The 22,141-nt window shown below is 38.7% G+C and overlaps 1 protein-coding gene across 4 annotated transcripts in view; it reads right to left on the bottom strand.

The window, feature by feature from the left end:
- Nucleotides 1-22,141, bottom strand: part of ROBO2 (roundabout guidance receptor 2) — a 950,293-nt gene that overhangs the window by 139,445 nt on the left and 788,707 nt on the right. For all 4 annotated transcript variants that reach the window (XM_074901798.1, XM_074901780.1, XM_074901788.1 and 1 more), the window contains exons 3-5: nt 12,706-12,863; nt 10,936-11,056; nt 898-1,036 (exon numbers count right to left, since the gene is read on the bottom strand). In XM_074901798.1, the coding sequence (XP_074757899.1) occupies nt 898-1,036; nt 10,936-11,056; nt 12,706-12,863 (418 nt within the window). The remainder of the gene's footprint in view (nt 1-897; nt 1,037-10,935; nt 11,057-12,705; nt 12,864-22,141) is intronic.

A 22,141-nucleotide genomic window follows, 5' to 3' on the forward strand; every position in this document is an offset into this window, starting at 1 on the left:
TGATGAAAAAGAACAATCAGCTGTGGTGGGGGAGAAAAAAAGGCACTATTCATGTCTCCTGTTGAAATTAAATGCACTGTGCAAAAATGAATCAGGACTTACAGGGCCACAAGGATTGATTGAGTTATGGAGACCTGGGTTCTCGTTCCTGTTCCTAGACCTATTTCTGCGTTAAGATTTTTTAATCTTATAATGATTCAGCATCAAAACTAGAAAGAGTTCCAGAAAGCAAAGACCAAAATCTGTTGTTAGCTGAAAGGAGCCAAGCAAATTTAATGTCTTTGTATAGGAGAGACTCTCATCCCCTTGCTCACTCTGGAATTTTCTCTGCGCTTGTTCCAGACTAAACAAATCTTTCTTGAACACCAGAGGACAGTTCCAGATTTCAACTTTGTTTTCCACTTCTACTAGTTTAGTTTTTTGTTTCCTCTTGAAGAAGGCTTCTCCAAGACTTAACAAACACGAGCCAAGGAGCCAGCAAAGCCCACCACAGTGTGCTGCTTCTAATTCACCCTCCTAGTGAATGGAGTACCTCTTCAACTCTCCAGCCAAGCCTTCTTCCTTTTGATATCAGCATGTTATTATGAAGTCTAGTACATAATTAGTAATTCCTAAACCACCTTTACTTTCTCCAGTAAATTCAGTGAATACCCATGTGCTTACAATACCTACACATCGCTTTTCTTCCAGAGGAATCCATTACCTGGACAATTCAATCCAGACTGGGTTTCCCTGCTCAGCTGGCTCTGGAACAGGTTTTGTAGTGCCAAAGACCAGCAATATGGGAAATAAATCAGCCATCATGTCAAATAACAAACTGTAAGTAGTAGGGAATGATTCCAGCATGACTCAACAATCAAAATTTCAAAGTGTGGGGAACACAAATGTTGCTCTCACCTTCCTCTCGGTAAGTCTGCATCATCTTTCTTCCACCGGACTGTAGGTGTGGGATCCCCCTGCACCTGGCACCGGAAATCCACAGCCTCCTCCTCCAGCACCACTTGGTTAATTGGTCGCCTGAGAAACGTGGGCCGTTCTTGAAAGAGACATTAAAATTCCTTAGTGAGTCAGAGGGTTGAAATGAACACGTTTGACTTTTCAGCATCTTTTTGCTTACCGATTCACAGAATGAAGAAAGGAGGCTGAGCTCCACAAATTCAGACAAGTGGAACTGATGAAGTGCACAAAGAGCTGGGAAGACGACTCCCAGGCTGCAGAGGCAGGGGCTCTTGCATCCGGCCTGCATGCAAGAGCAGAGTGCCACCAGAAGGAAGCCTAAGCTTGCACAAACTGTCCACCCACCACACCAGCAGAGAGGTCTCCAAGGCTGTGCTCTTCCGTTTCAATGTTTTGGCTCTGCACTGCTGCATACACAGAGCGTGATCTAAAAGCTCCTGCCTGCTCGAGTGGTATATGATCTGCCCATGGAGATAGCCTGCCTTTGGCAATAATCAGTATCTTGATGCTTCGGACGAAAATGTAAACTCCATGTTATGCATCTCTGCCAATTGTGGACTACTGTACAGAGGTCAGAGCTTCCCTGACCCCCATCACTAACTTCACCATGGAAAACTAAATTAAGGTCTGAATAATAAGTTCTGTTTACTCTTGTTATGTTAGCCTGCACAACTACAAATATTATTAATCATCATAATGTTGTACAGGCCTGCTTAAAATCCAGATGCAGAGCCACAATCTGATCTCAGTTATACTGGTACAAACTCAAAGTACCGGTAATTTCATTTGAAAGGATGTCACTGGGGTTAGTTTCCAAGTTGCCTTTGGATTGCATACATTTTGTTCTGTCCTCTCCTAGCCATACCACACTTTTATTATCATAAATTATTTATGCTAGAGTCAAACTATCATAAGACTGGATTTATATGAAGCAGTATTTCCACTCAAGATAGGGATTTATTATAAAGACATTTAAAATGGATTACACACTACATTTCACATTTCACTCTTAGCAAGTTGAAGGGTATGATGTCACTTAATTACTAAAAATTCACACTGATGTAGGCAATACCAGATTCTGACTCAGGAAGTTTGTCTTGATAACTACAGAGCTGAGTTTATGGGATGGCTATCCATGTTTATTATATCCAAAGAGTAAAAAAACCACCAACATTAAAAGAACGTTAATAAGATTTCAAAATCAAGCATGCAGCACCTCAGTGCCAGAACTAAGGCTGCCTGCGTGCCCTTTAATCACTCCCTTTCTGTTTATGCCCTATGGGACTGGTTGCAATTATATGATCACATATTATTTTTTCCCCAAACATCTCTGGATTGTTGGTATTCATTTAATGAGCAGGTGTTTAATATTTTGCTTTAGTTGTACCATTTAGTGGGTGGCCTCCTGTCATACTACTCAAACTTGACTTCAAAGGCAGAATTATTAATTTCCTCATGACCTCCATTATGCCTATCTTAATGCTTCATAAACAATTCACTTATTATCATAGCTTCTCCCCAAGGTGCAATGGAGATCTAAGAAAGCAAAGTAAAAAATATCTGATAAATATTGATGCTCAACCTGAAACACAAAACAGCCAAATATTTTTCTTTTTGAGAATCCAGCATTAATTTTGCGTGTTCAAAGTTCAACCTTCATTGAATTCAGTTGCAGCCCATAAAATATTCACCACTTTTGCCAATCAGAATATTAAGTCAGAAAATAAGGAACACAAAACCAGCTGTTAATAATTATGTAAATGAGTGACAGCATCAGATAGGAATTCCATGATACTAGTAGGGGGACCTAATGGAAGATAAAAACATATTTTGTCAGCAGAAGAACAGACATGCTCAAGAATCTATAGCACTTTTCCAGATGCTAGAGATAAAACCATATCTAACAGGCAGAGATTCTTCTCCCTGTTTCTCCCAAGCCACTGCTTTTGTCCTATTCCTAGTACTGCCCAGGCCCTGCAGGTTCCAGCAGTGTTTGGGCAAGTAAATCCAGTTCTAGTCTCTCTCTGCACGTTGAAATCTCAGTCTTTATCCCCTGTTTCACATCTGTGTACAAGCCACATATAACCTTCACTGCCGCTCCTTGTTCTGAGTGTGCTTCATCAGATTTTTCCTTCCCTGTGCATGAGGTCTCCTTTGACCTTTCCAACGTCCAGCTGGGCTTGCTCATAACCTCACCTATGTGTCTTTGCCAGCCTGTGACAGTGCCTCAAGTCCCTCTGTGTTTCACCACTGGCTGTGCCAGCTCTTTCCAACTGCTGACTGCTTCTTCAGCTGATTTGTTTCCTCCTAGCCCAGAATATTGCTTTTCACAGCTGGAACCCAGCAAGTTCACAAGTCCAGTCTCCCTTCCAACTATCCATGTCTCTCCCTTCTTCATACCTCACAGCAAACTGACTCTTCTCCACTGTGTGTTTGAACTACACTTGAACTGGAGCTTCTTTCCTCTGCGCCATCCAAATACAGCCCACCCGCAATATTAACACAAGAAAAATCAGTTGAAGTAACCAAGCATCATCCCAGGAGAGTGACAGCAAAAGGAGTGCAGTGCAGTTGCAGGAAGATGCTGTTCACACCTGCATTCTACCTGGTGTCTCTGGCATATAAATTGATGATTTATTTTTATTTAGCTAGGTGCATAATTTTAGTGAAAATTCATTGGACAAGCAAAAAATTACATCTCTGGCATAGTATAGCTATTTCCCCTAAAATGTTAGGTCCCTGTTATTTAGTATGGGAGACCTGCATTTCTCAGGACAAAAAGCTTCCTCCATTCCTCTCCTTCAAATCCTTCCCCATTTCCCTCCAATTACTCCTTTCACCTTCAAACTGCAGGAACGTCAACATTTTTAAAGACTGAATTATTTTGGCAATAAAAAAAACCAAACAGTTTTCTAATCAGGCATGGAAAATTTTGGACAAAGACTTTCAGTTTGGCAAACTTATTAAAACTGGACAAAGCAGCAAAAGCATTAGTTGTTAACATTAATGCTAAGCAATGCACTTTGCCTGCGTGTCACTACGTGGATCTAGAAGGGAATATCTTAATAAAACTTTCTGTAAATTTGCAAGAATATCTCATTCACAACTTTTCTCCTCAGAAGGGCTCAGACCAATACTTGCTCTGGGCTCATAAATGGTACACTCTATATTTTGGCATTTGTTTTTCAAGAGATGATCCTAAACCAAGAAAATTAGATCCAGATCAGTATTCTCATAGGTGATTTAGAGACCCTGGTTCATCCACATTGAATTAAAGAATTCTGCATGTGTCTGTATGTTGACTTAGTCTTCATACAAAAATTATTTTAGACCATGTGTATAAAAGACGCCTGTAAAAAGCTAAGAAACTAACATATGCATATTTATGAAACGGCTAATGCTTGTGTACAGGAAATGAGAAAATAAATTCCTGTCACATTTTGAGAAGAACTCAGATGATGAGACAGTAAATGGCCCAAAGGTCATTAGGTAAATCACCTGATTCCACATCAAGGCAATTTAGGAGTATACGTACATGTTTGTTTCAGATCAGCTTCTCAAACTATATTTTCCAAAGCAGTTAAGAATTTGCTAGAAAATAAATAGCTATGTAAGTACAGATCCCAGTCAGCAAGGACATGCAAATACCAATAACTTCTATTTCTATTTTTCCATCATCTCTGTATTTTGCACGGTGTGAATCATGAAACAAAAAGTTATCTCATGTTATTTCCTGTATTTGTATCATTCAGACCCTTGAATATGTCCAATAGCTAATTATACAGCTATAAAGTGATCAGAGTGAATGCCATTGCCAACGCAATTAACATTCTTTATGTGAGATTAACTGGATTTGAGTCACCTGCATAACTTGCTTACAATGTTAATCTCTCAGGAGACAGAGCGCTGCTTGCCCAAGCATGCTAAATAAGGAAGGTTTCGTCACACAGCCAGGTCAAATTTAGTTTCAGAGCTAAACCTGTTTTGTTTTGGTTTGGTTTGTTTTTTAAATGGTTTGCCCATAAATAAAGCCTTGTGGTAAAACTAAACATTGTTATTCTGTCAACAGAATTCAGAACAGAATATATTTGAAAAACAAAAAGGAAGGGTAATAAATTAAAATTACAGACATATATAAAAAATTTTAATATAGCTATTTTATAAGCTTTCACTGAGTAAATAAAGTACCCACTCTTCCCAGACTTTCTCTGATGAATATTAAAAACCTTTGAAGAGAACTATAAAATAGGTCATGGTTATATGTCATGTCAACCAGTCGTGGTATTACTAGGATGACCTTTATAACTTCAGAACAAACTTTGCTTGCAGTTATACAAGGGGATTGTTAAAGCAATCTGGACACACACCTACAATCTGTTGCAGTGCTTGAGATACATGCTGCAAGAAAACCTGCAGAACTGATCCTAACCAGAAACATGGGAAAATCTCTTACTTGCTTTGGGTGCTGACACAAGTTAACCCCAGAACTCAATTTTTCCTCTATTTACCAATTGGTCTGAGTATCACTGTCTATTAGAGAGACTCAGATGACCTTCAGATGTATTATTGCCCTTTCTCTGTTCTTCAAAAAGTTAGACAGCCGTATAAGGGCCTTCAATCTAATTAAAATGATCCTAACGACTTTAATATATTTTCTCTGCTGAGGCAACTGCTGTAGTGAAGGATTTGATGGTCCCCATAATGTAGAGGCTCAATCTGATTTAGAACTGTTTTCTCTGTCTTTGCTGAAGAGAAGACATAATTTTTTTCAAATGTTTTTGTGTTCTAGAAAGAACTATTAAAATTAATTAAAAGGCTCGAGAGGGATTTAATAGCAAATAGTTAAAAACTTTTTTTCAGTTTAGCATTCTGATGTAAAGGAAAAAAAGAAACATTAGATGGTTGTAAGTAAGTTTCACTTCAGAATGCTGTCAATAGTGTAGATATTTTATTAACTGCAACATGATCTGGATAAAGTAAAGCACTCTGCCAAAAATGAAGATGTGGAAGAATACAGGATACCAAGATTACACTAAATTTACCTATGTTGGCCAAATAAATGAAAATACAATTACAAAAGCAGCTGGGTTTATATTTAGAGACATTCTTCTTTCTATTAGGCACTTTTCCATTTTTCATTTGAGAAATAAGCACTTGTGTAGACATCACAAACTTCTACACTCTAAGCAATACCCAAGATATGATAAGCTTGCACAGTAAAGGCACAGAGAACTGTTAAGAGCTACATGCAAATAAAGTAGAATGATTTTTATCAGTTGTTAGTGGCCTTCTACTTGTATATACATCTACAACTGTGTTAATTTCAGTTTTCATTGAGCATTAGGTACAGACTTCGGAGACTAGATCAGGCCCTTTTTCACACCAGTATCATTATCCTATCGCAACTTGTCAATATCTGTGGATAACAAATATTGCAAAGCCAAACTGACTTTTTGCAAACTGCCACAAGTACCCTGCAAGTGGGAAATACAAGGATCTGAAGAAAAACAGGAGGAGCTTTGCTCTGAAGGACAAAATACACCCTGTCAATTTCTCTGTCTTGAACTCTGAACTTATACCCTGTTTTGGTAGATTTTCCAAGTGGGCAAAGCTTCTGGGAGTAATTTCCAGGGTACGATGGGGCAAGACTCTCTGCTAAGGCCTTCCACATAGTCAGAGCTCAGTAAAGTAAAATGGGTCACAATGTCTTCATTAAGGAATTTGTTGGTTCTTTTCCTCTAACATCATGTCATCGTAGTATACTCTTTCTGGAGTGGTATCTCTTTCAGCCTGACAATGTCTAGAGAACATCAAACACGAATACTTCTTCAATCATCAGACAAAAATACCTCTTCGTCCCACAGGACCTTATTAGCTGAAAAAAGGTTCTTGTACCAAAGCTAAAATCAAAGATTAATCCAAAACAATCTTTAATATGTCTGAATTGACATATCTTTTAAGACATTTTTGTACTCTTCTTAGTTATGCTTTCTATTCTTTTGAGGGTCTTCTAAATATATCTTTTTCCACTGCTTGATGCCAGCCTCTTGAAGTTGATATATTAAGGCTTTCATTGATTTCACTGAACTTCAGAATCAATATACAAGATATACCTTTGTACATTCTCTTCAAACATACCATTTTAAGTCCAAAGGAACAAAAAGGAGTCTGAAATAGTTAAAACAACTTGAAAACTTATCTGTGGAGAGTGCAGCAGCATGGCAAAATGATAAAAGGTTAACTTAAGCAGTAATTCTTACTTATTTAATTTCTGGCTCCATATTACGTATTTACAAACCACGCTTTCTTACAAATTGGAATGAAACTGTTTCTGTTTTGCATCTTACTTTAATTCTGTTCAGGCAAAGGCTATGAGACCAAACACAAGCAAAGCAGCCTAATTTGTATCACTTAAACTTCTGAATTCGGCCTTTAGAATAGTTTGTCCATAATAAGAAAGTACCACGCTGCCTCTTTTTGTGAACATTAGGATTGATGGATTAGTTATTAACTTCCTTTAAAGGCCAACTTAGGCTCTGTGACAGACCTTGTCTTGCTTTACTCCAAGATTACACCTCGGAGCATTATAAAGGCAAAAACTAGCAGTAGTGGTTGAAAGAGAAGACTAACAAAACGTAACGCATCATTGTCACTATTCAAAACACAGGAGTAATTTTGGGAAGCACTGCTTATATAATCAGTTTGCTTTATGATATTTTACTGTGAAAGTTTGGCAAATTTCTGCTAGTAGAAGAATCATGACATGGGAACAAAAGAAATGCAATCTGCACCAACACTAACAGTATGCTCTCAGCAGTGTCTAGAAGTCGAAAACTAGATTTTCTATGCAGATGGGTCTGAAAAAAAAAATTACTTGTTTTGTGAAAGTTCTACATGTATTCACAACTATCTCTCAGCAAAGGTTATTGAATGGGTACCCAGCCAAGTGGATACATTTTGCACATGGGAAACTTTAATTTTCTTCACCTACTTCTTTCCAAGGTTCTTATTGCTCATTTTATTTTTTATTTTTTTTTTAAACTCAGGAAAGGTGTAATCTTGTAGGTTAGGCTTCCATGCTGTTCCCCTCAGGCTACCAGTTGCCACCATACTGGCTCAGTTTTTCCAGAGGCAATGCCTCAAGCTAAATTTACTGTACAGGGAGCCAGAGATCTGTCATGAGTCACATGCAGAAATTAACTTCAGGTATTAGAGAAAAACTTGTAAAGCCAAAAGTAACAAGTGGCTGATTCCTGGAAAGGTTTGAGAGCTAGTATGAAACAGATCCTTTTCCTACAGAGCAGTGTGTTTACTAAGCCCCCCTTCACACTATGGAAAGGGTCTGGGGGCTTATTATTTGGAAAAGGAATAGAGACATTAATATCAGCTAATTAATACACATTCCTTTCCAGGATCAGCACCAGCTCTAGGCTTGCCAGCCACTTTATTAAATTCTCTAAGTCTCTTAGCTAAGATATCTTATTTTTAATTATAAAGTCCATTTTCAAATATGTTGAGAACAGTTAAAGTTGGGCATATGAATAATACATAAGTATTATGATATTTTAGCATATTTTTTTCAACCTTTGCACTATTCCCATGTTCCTCACACCTATGAGTCACATTAGAGGAAGGCTGTGGACTTAACAGATAACCTGTGGTTTTGCCCATGATCAGTAAAGTCAATCTGAACATACACAGCCAATCTGACGTTTCCCAGGGTTGCTAGATTTATTGGATTTATTGTGTATGCACAGACTGATTGGACTGTCCAGTAGATACATTGCTTCTTGGAAACATCATGGCTAATGCTCTCCAGTGCACTGTGCACACCCCCACGCACACAGGAGCTGCTGCCTGGCACCCAGGAATGGGATACAACTGTTCTGGTGGTGGAAGGCAAAGCCAAGCCCCGTCCTTTTGTATGGAGTGGACCAGGACTAACCTGGACATGTCTATACAGTGAGCCCAGTACACCAACATAAAGCTTCAAAGCCAAGTGGCAGCCAGGAAATGGGCACAGGATAAGTCGACTCGTCTTGTCAAACAGCAGATCATAACCTGAGTGCCGGCTTCCTGCGTGCTGTTCTTGTACAACAAAAAGGAAGATAGGAAGGGAATACCTAGATAGAAGGGGAACTTTACATAGGAAGATACTCAGATAAGAAAGGATTTTTAAATACATTTTTCTTTAGGTAGTCTAACACAATTATGAAGAATTAAAATATCTAATTTATCTTCATTTAATGCTGATTTTTTTCAGTATTCACAAAATAGGCTTGGATTGTATTTTATGAGTTGATTGCTATGATTAAATCCTGTAAAAAACCCCAGAATACTGTAATTGGCTATGTATTATTTTACATATCAAGACAAACCTAATATTTTTCAGAGCTCTGCAGGATATGAAATTACATGCATATTTCAGTTTTTACTCCTACAGTTCAATGCTTTTTAACAAAATTATTTTCTTAAGGATTTCTTAAGGCTTTGTAGTTTAGGACTGCAATCTGCTTGCTATCCACAGGGAGTATTAACAGAGATTATCAGTACTTAAACTGATGAAGAAGATATGTCATGTCTCTTTTACATCTGTATAAAGGCACAGCTTCAACAGACTGGCTGTAAAGGACACAATAATTTGATAGAGATCCTTCCTGTGGTTTTTTGCAAGGTATACTAGTTCTGTCTTCAAAAGTCATATGCTTCCATGAACCCACAACAAAGTGGAGTGGAAGCCTTTACAGTCTTGTAATGCTAGAAAGCAGCATATCTTCAGTCACTCATGGATCTATGCCTTTTGTGAATCCCATAATATGTTTTCTTAAAGCGGACAAACAAATGTGGAATTGCACATACATGCAAACACAGATGGCGATATGTGTGACTGAGTTTTCCAGTGCACCATATTAGGCAGAAGGTGAAAAAATTAGGAGCATCTGCTTCAGAAAGGACCTCAGGATTTCTACAAAGTGTCTTACTGGAATTATAAGGAGTCTTGTTTGGAATTTTGGTATTGTACCAAGGATATCAAAGAGATGTAGCAGGATAAAACATGAACACTATTTCTCTTTCTCTTTCATATTCATGTATGCATTTTCTTTAGCAGCGACCTTTTTTTCCTTATTGATTTTCTTTTGTTTGCTCAAGACCTCTTGACTAATTCCTGCAAAACCACAGCTAATGGTAAATAGAAATGTCATGACTGCAGAATGTACCACAGCAGGATTTTGCGGCTTTGCTTCCAGTTGATAGCAGGATGGATTCAGCACTAGGTTCAGTATTACTCTATTCTCACTCTAGTTCCTAACCATAGGGCAAATGTTCCTAAAAACTTCTTGCCTTGCCCATCAGGTCTGAAAGCTCTTTCACACAGGAAACCTATTCATTTTTGATTCATTCAGCAGCACCAAAAATCTAAATGATGCCCTGGCTTACAGGATGAAAACCTGTTTCATGCCCTTTAAAAAACAAATAACAAAAGTATCTCTTTATATTCAAAAAGCTGATCTTGGGATTTTCTCCAATGACTTTTTAACTGATCAGTTGAGCTCTTTTGTGCTCTCCTACAAAGGTTTGATTTCACAACCCCACAGGAATAAGGAATTATTTAAACCAGCAATGCTGGTCCAAATCTCTGTTAAGCAGGCATTGTCAACTGTATTAGAAGTAGCTTAATTACATTTAGCAATTTTGTGAAGGAGAGCATTATGTCCTGCATTACCATCTCTGAGTATATGCATAGCACTAAGGAACTGATTAGATTGAAACTATGCGCTTAGAAGGAAAATGTTGAGCTATCACAGCTCCATAATTATAAATTGCAGCCTTTGAAACCTGGTCTTCTTCAGAAACTGTGAAATGCAGCTTAAAAGTACTATTCTATTTTGTTAACCTTGTTTTGTCTCTTATTTTGATGATCCACTGAGGTCAATTCAGTCTATGACATTTGTAAGATAAAGGAAACAAAAGCTTTACCAAAGACAGTCAGCTCTGCCGGATCACTGTCTCGCTCCCCGACCATGTTTGTTCCAACACAAGTGTACATGCCAGCATCACTTTTTCTTGTATTGGAGATCATCAGCTTCCCACCACGTATCTGTTTCAAAGCAAGGAATATATTTTTAAATTCAGATAAACAAAAGATACCAGAAAATGGCTACCTTCTCAGGCAGCAAGTCCCACAGCTACAGCATTTAAAAGTTTTGTTTGTAAATATATGTATAGTTTTAAAACTATAATCCTATATACTTAAATATCTTTAAACTGTTCTAGAACACATTTTATCCTACTGATTGATATTAACTGCATTTCAGTTGTTTCTTCAGTTTTCACCTGATGCTTTATGTTTCAAAGATTACATTTCTTTCTGCCTCTTTGACAATGCAGTGCACTTGTATTTCTTGCATGGTGATATGTAAAGCACTCGACATCTCTCTCAAGAGAAAGGCAATTTTACTTAGTTTTACTTAGTTCATTTTATTTTACTGGTGTCTGAACAGTTTCCTTGTTCACTGATTAAGACAGATCTTCTTTTTTCCTTGATGCAAACAGACTGAATCTAGCCCAAAATGAGAATTCACCTGACTCCCATAAGACCTAACATTTTCCTGGCTACAAAGGGTGCTTATGAAGTAAAAGAGCAGGGTAGTTGAAAGAAGTAAAGGAACAAATTTGCAGCTTGTGAAGTCACAGTTGGTGTCAAAAGTTAGACAGTGGATGCTTCTGAATAAACTAGGAATATAGCCAAAGAAAAACTTGAGAGTCAGGGAGTGATAAGCAGTTCCCTGCCACTCTTCCTTCCTCTACTCTTGAACAGACCCTAGCAGAGACTGCCTGGCTCACGAAGAGCAGTTACTTAGATTGTTTAGCTTGAAATACTTCCTTAGGTATCCAAAGCAACAAGCAAGCTTCCTGATAGTACTTCCATATTGAATAAGGTCAGCACTGAGTGAGTTAACATATCATTACATACAACATAAAACTTTATTGAAGGAATATGAAGAGTGAAAAGCTAAGCATTTAAAAATTAGAAAGATGTCCCCACAGCCTTAATTTATCCCATTTGCTTGCACACACCATGATATAAATTCTAATCACTTGGTAAATTAGGTATTTCTGCTGGATACTTTTTCATTCAGTACTTGGAATGAACTGTCACAGAATCTAACCAGTGTTACTTATTTACTCGACATGTATTCCTATTCAGGAACAATAATTCTTTAGAGTATAACTTCAGCCTTCATTTAGAATATACATCCCAATTACTACTCTAAATACAACATTACCAATATAATCATAAATTGTTGTGTTTTTTCCCATGGAGTATTTGTGTACTTCTTAGACATGACTGACTTTATCTTTAAAGCACCTCTCTGATATAAGGTCTGATATTCTCATTTCACTGAACTGCAATCTAGAAAAGGTAAGGCCAAATTGGTCAAAGACATCCACTGAGTCCCTCATCTAACAGAGCACCTTACATGACCAAATCTACAGCTGTAATGGACCTCTGTTACATTGGTTATAAAAATCAAGCCTTAAGAAGTTCAAGTTGGAGACCCAAACCAGAAGGAATAAACAATCTTCCACCTCTCATTTGGGAAAGCTCAGAGAGGCAAACTGTCAAGAGTAATGATGAGTCTCTACAGGAAAGACTATAAAACTGTAAAGTTCTACTGCACTCACTCAGCTGCAGGGTCCAGTGCAGGCCCTGTGTCTATAGACAACCACCTGAGTTGTACTCACACTGATGCGCTCTTCCCTGTCATCAATACGGACTTTATCTTTCTTCCAGTAGATGGTAGGCTCAGGGTGTCCACGAGGTGGCTGGCACTCCAATATAGCAGGCTCTCCAGCTGCCACTACAACATCTGTAGGGTTTTGGCGGAAGTCATCCCGTAGCACTAATGCAATAAATGAGGGAAAGAAGGAAAAAAATTACTAAAGTGATGACAGTGTAAGGGGGGGTGGTGGGGGGTGGTGGGGGTGAAATACATGCAGATACACATAAAATGAAACAAACAAGTCTCAACCATTATTAGGTGATGACTTTGCATCTTATATTTTTTATAAAATATACAAGAAGTTGGTGAGGCATGACCTTTTCTCCAGTGGAGGCAGATTTCACATACATGGGATTTTTTCCTTTGTTTTGTCTCCAGATAAGAACACTGCTCTGCATTTAACTTAGAAAGACCTGTAGCAATCATTACACTTTTTAACCTTGATAGGGTCACTTCCCCTCCTTGCAAAAGTAGCATTGCAGGTCTGATGTTGAGTTATTTTCATAATAGAAAACAACATGCTGAATATTGGGCTTGCCTGGATCTCCAACTTCAGCATAAGCTACGTAAAGAAGTGACACATCTGATACTGAATTGCAGAGTTATACCTTGATTAAGGGTATTGCTATTATTACTGTTATTATTGTTATCACCGAATACATGCCAAAGTGATCATCAATTCTGAAAGGGTGTCAAAGAAACCAAACTGATGGTAGCGTGCTTCCAGCATATTTATTTTTTCCTTTTATTTTTTAGTTTTAATATTGCTGCAACTTCGACCAGTGCTGTCCCATGACATTGAAAGGAAAGAGCATTTAAATCACCAAGCTGTTTGAGAACTAAATTAGGCAACACAGGCCAGCTTCTTATGTAAATCAAGCTTCTATAAAGAAGGATTAGGTCCAACTAGCTGGCTTCAGTGTGTTAAAATGATATCCACTTCATCGTTTTTCTTCCATGTGTGTCCTAGTCTCTAGGTTAATTGACATTCTTATAAACATAAAACTGAAAATAGCTCTAGATGAGCTACTGAAATAGAATTTAGGGCATTTCCCCTCCTTGAATTTCAGCTACGTATGGCTTTCATTACAGCTTTAAAACAGTTCTCGCCCTTAATGGAACCAGGGCCCTCTGAGAAATTAGAAAACACTGTATCCTAGTGAAGGGGCAAGTCAAGAAGAGTTCAGCAGAAATTGCTCGGTCTCATTTCATAAGCAAAGATAATTTACTGCTTTCCATGTTAATAAAATGTGCCCCATTTTAACATTTGGAATGGAATATTTTCCTGTTCTGTAATAAGCCAGAAGAAAATATGATTAATACATATAAGAATTGGTCTCTGAATGGGCTGAGGTGAGCAGGCTGCATATATGTGGCACTCAAAATGACATATGAGGTAACTTTTAATGTTCCCAATTTTGGTATATACAGGTAGATCCCAGAGGAAGATGGGAATTAATTGAAAGTTAATTCCTTTTCTAACACAAAAAAGAGTGATTATTTAGGTCTTGCTCTCGATGCATAAAATAAAAGTGACAGGACATAGTCGGCAGCAAATGCAGCTCTGTCAAGAACCCATAGTCTTCTTAGATGTCACACCCAGTTGATAGATTTTTTTCCAACAGATAACAAAACACTGAACCCCAAAATATTTCTGATTAATACATATCCCTCATACACTTCTGATTCATAATAATCAAACCGACAGAAACATAATTTACAGGCTGTCAAGATCAAATGGAAGAAATAACTTAGGCAATGCAGAGCACAGAAGCAGTACACTGAAGATAACGGGCTGCTGTCTATTTGGCATTATAACATTTTGCAAAGCCAGGAAAGCTAATACCATAGCAATTTCAAGGCAAGAACTGGAAAAAAAAGTCTTAGAAAATCACCTGGTTTAGGAAGCATCTTCATGTGTCTCTGTGATCACTATGTCACACAGGAAGAAAAAATACTTCTAGGCAATGCTATGCCCTCTTTCATGTAACTAGCAAATGGATAAACATCAACTTCTTCCATTATCATTATGCAAAAAAAAAATATTATTTTTTATTGGCTTGCTTCTTTGTACAATTATAGAACCTCAGTGCAAATCTATTAATGGAAAATCCCCAGAAAATCAGCAGATTCCACAACATAATGACTTTATACTCCTGACTCCTAACTCCTGGCAGCAATATTAAGGAAAGTGTTTTCTTTGAACATTTCACACTGCTACATGAAGCTGACAAATACAGTTTCTTGGGGTGATACACAGCAAATTACATTAACTTCCTCTGAATCATCCAAGCAACTGTGTAAGGTTCCAATCAGCCTCAGAATATGAGGCTAAGAGGTGAATTGATTTTATCACATTCCTTTACCCTAGTCTTACTGCAAATCTGGCTTGAATGGAAGACAAAATTGATGCTACAGGGTTTACTTAATTTCGCTCTGTACCTCACTACACATGCGAATCTTGAATAGATATATCTCACCATTTCCATCTAAAGTATTCTGTGTTTTGGAGAAAACCAAAAAAATGGCTGGAGAAAAATGAAATAGGAAAAAATAAAGCAGGGACAGAAAGGCAAAGATAAGAGAAAAATGTGTGGAATATAAATTAAAGAGAGAAAACAACTCAGGAAGACGGGGAACACTGTAAGTTTAGGCAGAGTGAAAACAAAAAGCCAGATAAAGGAAGAAAAAGAATAAAAGCAGAGGGAAAAACAAGACGAAGAGCAGAGGGCACAAGTTGCCTTTCCTGTGATTCAGTGCTTTTAATGCAATATAACAATGATGATACAAAGCACAGATGTTAATCTGATCAGCACAGTCATCCCAGCACATCCAAACATCACCCTGAGAGAGAAGGAGCAGGGAAGAAGGGCACATGTGGAGGAGACCAGAGCACAAGCTGGTGAGCTCGGCTGTCCCATTCCAGTGTCACAGAAAGACACAGAAGAAAGGAGCACCAACTGGAAGTTGAGTTCACACTTATTAGCACAGTAAGTGGAAAAGTTGCAGCACAGCTTAGTGCACTCACCATATCTAATGGCACAATCATCTGTGAAAACAGAAAAATGGTTGAGAGCTGCAGAATATTCCTCAGTCAATTATCCACAATTGCTGGGTACTTCCAAATAACTATTAGTGTGCCTGAGCAGATCAGCCTCTCCACACACTGCCAAGAGGCTTTTGTTCACTTGAGAAGCCAGCCTTCCTCAGGGCCCTCTTGGCAGGGCAGAAATACTAGTGTATTAAAAATTCAACACAAGTGGCAAAAAGCCATCAAGCTCCTCTTCCTCATCCCATGTTTTCAACATTTTCAACACATTACGTAGCTGCTTTTGTGCCTGCATGGGTGTTGCCCTACATTTAACAGGGGATGCCAGAGAGAAGGATCGCTAGCATCCTGTCCTGCCTGCCCATGCTGGGACAGCAGCACACCTGGTCTCCTCGGAGAGCAGGACCCCAGAGGATGCTGCACAGCCCCAATGGCAGCAACAGCGATGCTCCCCTCTGCCACCCTGATGGCACTGCAAACATCCTCACGTTTTGAGAGGCAAAGCCTCAGAAGGGAAAAGCTTCCGGATGGCTACACCTCACAGCCTGGAAAGGCATCAGGGGAACAGGAGAGCTGGAAAGGACAGCTAAATTGTATACACAGCCTACAATGGTGTTGCAGACAAAAGTTAATTAAAGTTTGATCAGTCTCTTTGTAGCTCGAACAAGCTGATGCTGCTCAAACAAGATAGATGTCTGTGGGCTGTCACGTCGGCCTTTAAGGCATGCAAAGTCCTGTATGGCCATTCACAGGTACCCGCAAGTGTAATCACAGAAAGCAAGCCCATCTAAGCAATGGCAGCGCTGAGATAAACACTTGCAGGCCACGCACCTGCCAGAGTTAGGGAGAAAGAAGAAAAAAGAAGTCACCGCTACCAAGGCAACTGCTTACCAGCACCTGCCAGCTTAGGCCCAAATCCAGGCCTTGGTCAAACTGATGCTCATAAACTCAGGGAATTACATGGAAACCGAATTAATTTCCTTGACCGAGGCTCCAGCAATTTGTTTAAAGGGAGATAAAGCCGCGACGTTTATGGGGTAGGAGGGAAGGTGGTGGGGTCAAAATTATTCTAGGCTAGATATCCATGCCTTAATCCTGCTTTCCACTACAACGGCTTTCAGGCCCTTAGAAAGAAAACATTTTTATAGGATTTACATTTACATGATGATTACAAATAACCATCTGTCTGCTTCTACTTTTTCAATCTGGTCCATGTCCCACGAGCCCCCAGCCTGTGGTCAGAGCAGCTAAGCTGGAAGGAAGAAGTGGATGCCCGTCAGGAGGCTTTGGGATAATTGCATTCTTCTCCCACCAGTGCTCAGCTCTCCACCTCCTCCCCCCGGCATGCACGGTGAATATCTGAGATTACCGGGGATGGGAGGGAGGGAAACGCTATCTTTTTTGCCTTTTTCAATGAATGATAATGTATTAAAACACAGCTACATCTGTCGTGCTGACTAGAGGGTATAAAGAGATACCGAGTAAATATTAATGCATTTCTGTAACTTGGGTCCTGGTAGTTTATCTTCCCCCTCCTATTCTGTTTTGTGTTTATCTCAGGATAATATTACTCTCATAAAAAGATCTTACACAGCCACATCAGTGGCAGGTTGCTCACCTGCTACATGCAGGTAAGTCTCCCCTGATCCAAGGCACTGCCCCACAGGCATTTTCCTAAATCCTCATCTCTCCACCACTGCTTTGGCGCTTCTCTCCTCTGATACATACTGATATGCACAATCAACATGAATTATTATGTCAAATAACTGCCCAGATGTCATGCAGTGGACAGATTAAAGGATTACTATACTTTAGGTAGCGTATGGTGCAAGGGGGTATTTTAGAACTTGGCTAATGTGTATGATCTACTGAAATGGTCCCTGAGCAAGCCAGCATTACTTACTGAAACGGGGTGACAGAAAAAAATCAAGGGGTTATAGACAACCTTCCTCATGAAGAATAATAACACACTTTGTTTGATGATGCTGCTGCCCTACCTCTTTGATTCAGCAGCTGCCTCTGTCATATTTTGTAAGGAAAATTAAAAAAAAAAAAAAACAAAAAACTGCAACCTAGGCAATAGTCCTAGTCAAGCCTCCCAGGAAGTTCCTGAGCTCCCTCTGCATGTGCACTGCCCAGGAAAAGCTACCATCTTTTTTAAAAAATAGATTATAAGGAACTATACAGTTTTTTCCTCCTGTTCTTTTTCCCATCCTTCACCTATCTCTTGATACAGATATTGCCTAGGAGACATGAATGCTAGCTAATTTATCATGACTCAAAATGTTCAGACTTTGCTTTAAGATGAGGCCCCAAACCCACGAGATATATTTTCAGAGGTGTTAGGATATTTTCAAAGAGTCCAGTAGCTTCAGCAATGTTTGATTAGTAGGGTCCCTAGAAATCAAAGTGAGGAAGAGAGCAGCAGGGAGATACCTGCATCAAGAAACAAAAGAAGGCGTATCTTCTTCCTTGGAGATTCAGCAACTTTCTTTGGCTTCATTCCTTTTTCTCACTCCTATTTCATATGCTTATGAACTCAATAACCTACTCAGTACTTACAGTTAAAGGTAGCTTACTCTTTATTCTCAGGCCTCATCAAAGACCAAAATGTGGAAAAACCACTCCACTCTGACACATCCTCTAAAAATTCTAACAGCTCATACATACAGATATAGACATCTATCAGATTTGGACATTGTGGTGAGCATTAATGTCCAAACATGAAAGTGGAGACCCTTGCTTATAAATACAGAATATATTAAACCAGATGAACAGAGAATTACAATGCTAGAAATCAGGTGCATGAACTGACACTGACAAGTAAGTTGACAGATTCTAGACAGAGTCAGTGGGGGACGGCTGGGGATTTTTTCTCTCCTCTAAATTTCAGTCTGAGGTATACCCCAATTAGCTGATTGCACAGAGGTCAGGAAAGAAGATAAGCTTTTTCCTTTCTTATTTACAGTACACACTGCAAGTGTCAGACTTTGAAATCTTTCTTCAACAGTTAACCCAAATAAGGGCTCTGACGACCTGTTTTCCCTTTTACACAATTTACACAGGTATACAAGTGATAGTTATTGGAAACATTAGCTTATGATTGGTTTCTGACTTTTTAAAGGCTGCTATTTGTGTGAATTAAGTGTATACACTGAATATACTTACTGAAAAATTGTATAATGTCCTTGCCTTTCTTGTGATTCACTGAGATCACTGGAATGCAATCTGACATCTCCGTATTTTTTTCTGAAAGACTGTATATGACTACTAGATAGCATGAAGAGTGGATATTTTTCTAATTTGAAACATAACATATTTATGTTTAAGCTTCCTGGTTGAAAACAAAATTCTATCACCTGTCTTCATTGCAATGAAGCCCCAATAACCTTCTCTCTTTTTTAAACTCCTGCCTCCTTCCACCAACAAATCCTGAATGCTGCAGTTAACAGTCAGCAATCTCATTACCCATCTGCTATAAATCTTCAAAAGCATCACTGTGTTTTGACAGTCGAGAAAGGCAAAGAGAAACAATAAACATAACCAAGTATTCTTTATGAATGCAAATATCCTGAAGACCACATTTAAGTAATTTCAGAAATCTAAAGCTACACAACATAATATGTTGAAAAATTTTCTCTAGGATACAGAGCAGATTTCCTTTTTCTTATAGCATAATCACTCTTGATGAATGCACTTCACAGATTGCTAATGGTAACAAGAGACATGCTACCAAGAGTTTTGTTTCATTGAAACTAAAAACCTTATTACTTGCTTAAAAGTTCAGAGACTTTCTAGAAGAACTGGTACCACAATTGGCAGACAACAAACTTTGAAAAATGTGCATGGCCTGTTGTAAGTCTTAAGATTTAACAAGGATCAGACATTTATCAGTTTACCAGAATAGTTATTTAATTATCCTTTAAACTCAAGTCTGACGTTAGCTTTTACATGCTCTTCACTTTTAATGGACTACATATTCTGAAAATCATGAGCAAGTAATTTATTTTTTCCCAACTAGTAAGAATATCAGATGTCGAAGCAAGCATAACTTCAAAAACCACCACATCACAACTGAAGTAGTGTACTTTCACTGTCATTTGTATTCCAGCATGTCTTCTTTGCAGCAAGAACAAGGGACTAGTTTCATCAAAATCACTAGAGGACTCTTCAAATCACACCAACTATGCTTCTCTTCCAGCAATGCAGTAGGAAGGACTGTGTTTGGTAAAAGAGGCAATCCTTCTGAATCCCTAGTAGGCTACTGTCAGAAAACAGGATAGACAAGACTGGATAGACCTTTGCTCTCTTGCAGAACAGCTATTCTTAGGTTCTAATAAGCAAAATTTTAAAAAATCCAAACATTCTAAACTTAAAGGAATTAGAAAAATACGAGCAATTTTCAAAAGCAATGGCATTCATAAAACCTCAGATGTTACTGTCAGAGATATATGAACTCAGAAATTCAGGTAGGAGGTTTTCATCGAGTGCTTCAGAAGAGCACACAGAAACTGTACTGTACATACAGAGTACAGCACAGAGATTCCCAAGAAAGTACAGATTTAATTAGTAAGTTCAGAAACCACAGTATAATAGCATGCAAGTTTACTGTTGTGAGTACAAAAGTAACGCTGCCAGGTACTTGCAGCACTGTGCCTAACCTGATGCATGCTACCTAGAGTTTGACACAGCGTTGAGCAATTGTATTTTTTCTGTTTCCAGACTGAAGTTGGTTTTCCTGCAACCACTTTAGCTGCTTCAGTCCCCTCGGCTTCCAGTTCAAGTCCAGTCAAACACCTAAAAAGTACATGTGCCCTCAGTAAAACAAAGGAATAAGAACAGATGAGAATCATGAAAACGAATACAAATGAGTGAATATTTCTTGTAGAAGAAATATAGAATATTAGATGCTTCATTTAACCAATACAATACAGACTACAATCTCCAAGCTCCACTGAAGTGTGAATAGCCTCTAATAAACTTCTTGTGTATACATGCACAACACATACACAACAGCTGGGATGCTTTCCCATCTTGGCAGGGGGTCACTGCCACATTACTGCTACACTTCAGCCACATTAGGCAAAGCATCAAACAAAATAGGCTGCTGCCCAACATAGGAATTCTCTTCCTTCCATCCCCATGACCTTGTGCCTAACCCTGGTCTCTATCAAGCTTTATCTGGTAATTATAAGCTAAAACTCATCTACTGAGGTTTTTGTGAGATTTTTTTTTTTTTTTTTTTTTTTGTCAGGGCTTTTGTGTTGCTCCCTTAAGAAGCAAGGATTGAAAATGGGATATTTGAGCAGACATAGCAAGGCACGTATTTCTCAATAAGCTTTCATAACTCCATTTCAGGGGGACTGTGAAACCACACCGTCAGATATGAAGCATGAGATGCATCCACAGCTGGTATGCAGAACCAGTGGGAGCTGTCTGCTGCTTCTTGAATACCTCACTTCCCATCCTGCAAATTGTCCTTATGTCAATAGCCCATTTCGGGGTGGTTGCCAGATGCCGTTTAAACAGACCTGCTCTATAGCCCTGGCTGGCCTCATGTCTCATAAATGGGCACATCATTGCACACAGGCTCACCAGTGGCATTTCCTGCTGGATCTGACCCCAGTGTGCCTTCTTTAATTGTTAACCTTCTGAAGGGCTTGACGGTTTTAATTTTTTTTAGAATTTTTCCCAGCAGCCGGAAGTGCTGTATATTCAGCGAGTGGGACAGCAGAAGGCTACAAGTCACCACTATGTGTTCTCACCGCTTCAGCCATATTTGGTACTCCCTCTCCAAGAATTTACATCATAAGTACACCCCCTAAAACTCCTCTACCACTTATGACTGCATATTATTTTAATTCAATATTATTTTAATACTCTACAATACATTAAAAAAGGAAGGATGCATGGTCAAAGACACTGTTCATTCCTTAAATCTCCAACTCCACTGTCTCTGAAGACAGTAAGAACATTCTTTTTTTTCCAGTGTTCCAAGCGTTGGGGGTTTTTAAGTTTTATCATTGGATTCTTCTTTCATAAAAGACTCCCTTCAAATTTAAGAACTGACCAAAAATGTTAGATTACGTTTTTTCTGGATTATCTTGAACACTGCAAAACACTTTATCTGTCACTTATCACCATATCACTTTGCATAATGAATTTAAGTTTCCAGAGCTTTAAAGAACTGAAGGAGTAACGTGATATGTAGACTCTATATTAAACACTCTTGGGACAGAGTCATTTGAGTTCTGTCAAGATGCTACCAGCTAGAAAGTAATTCACAAACAACTAGATAGAGCAGTAGTTTTCTATGGTCAAAACATGTAAAGAAAGCCCCAGATTTGTG

The sequence above is a fragment of the Athene noctua genome, chromosome 1 (assembly GCF_965140245.1).
Source record: "Athene noctua chromosome 1, bAthNoc1.hap1.1, whole genome shotgun sequence".
NCBI lineage: Eukaryota > Metazoa > Chordata > Aves > Strigiformes > Strigidae > Athene > Athene noctua.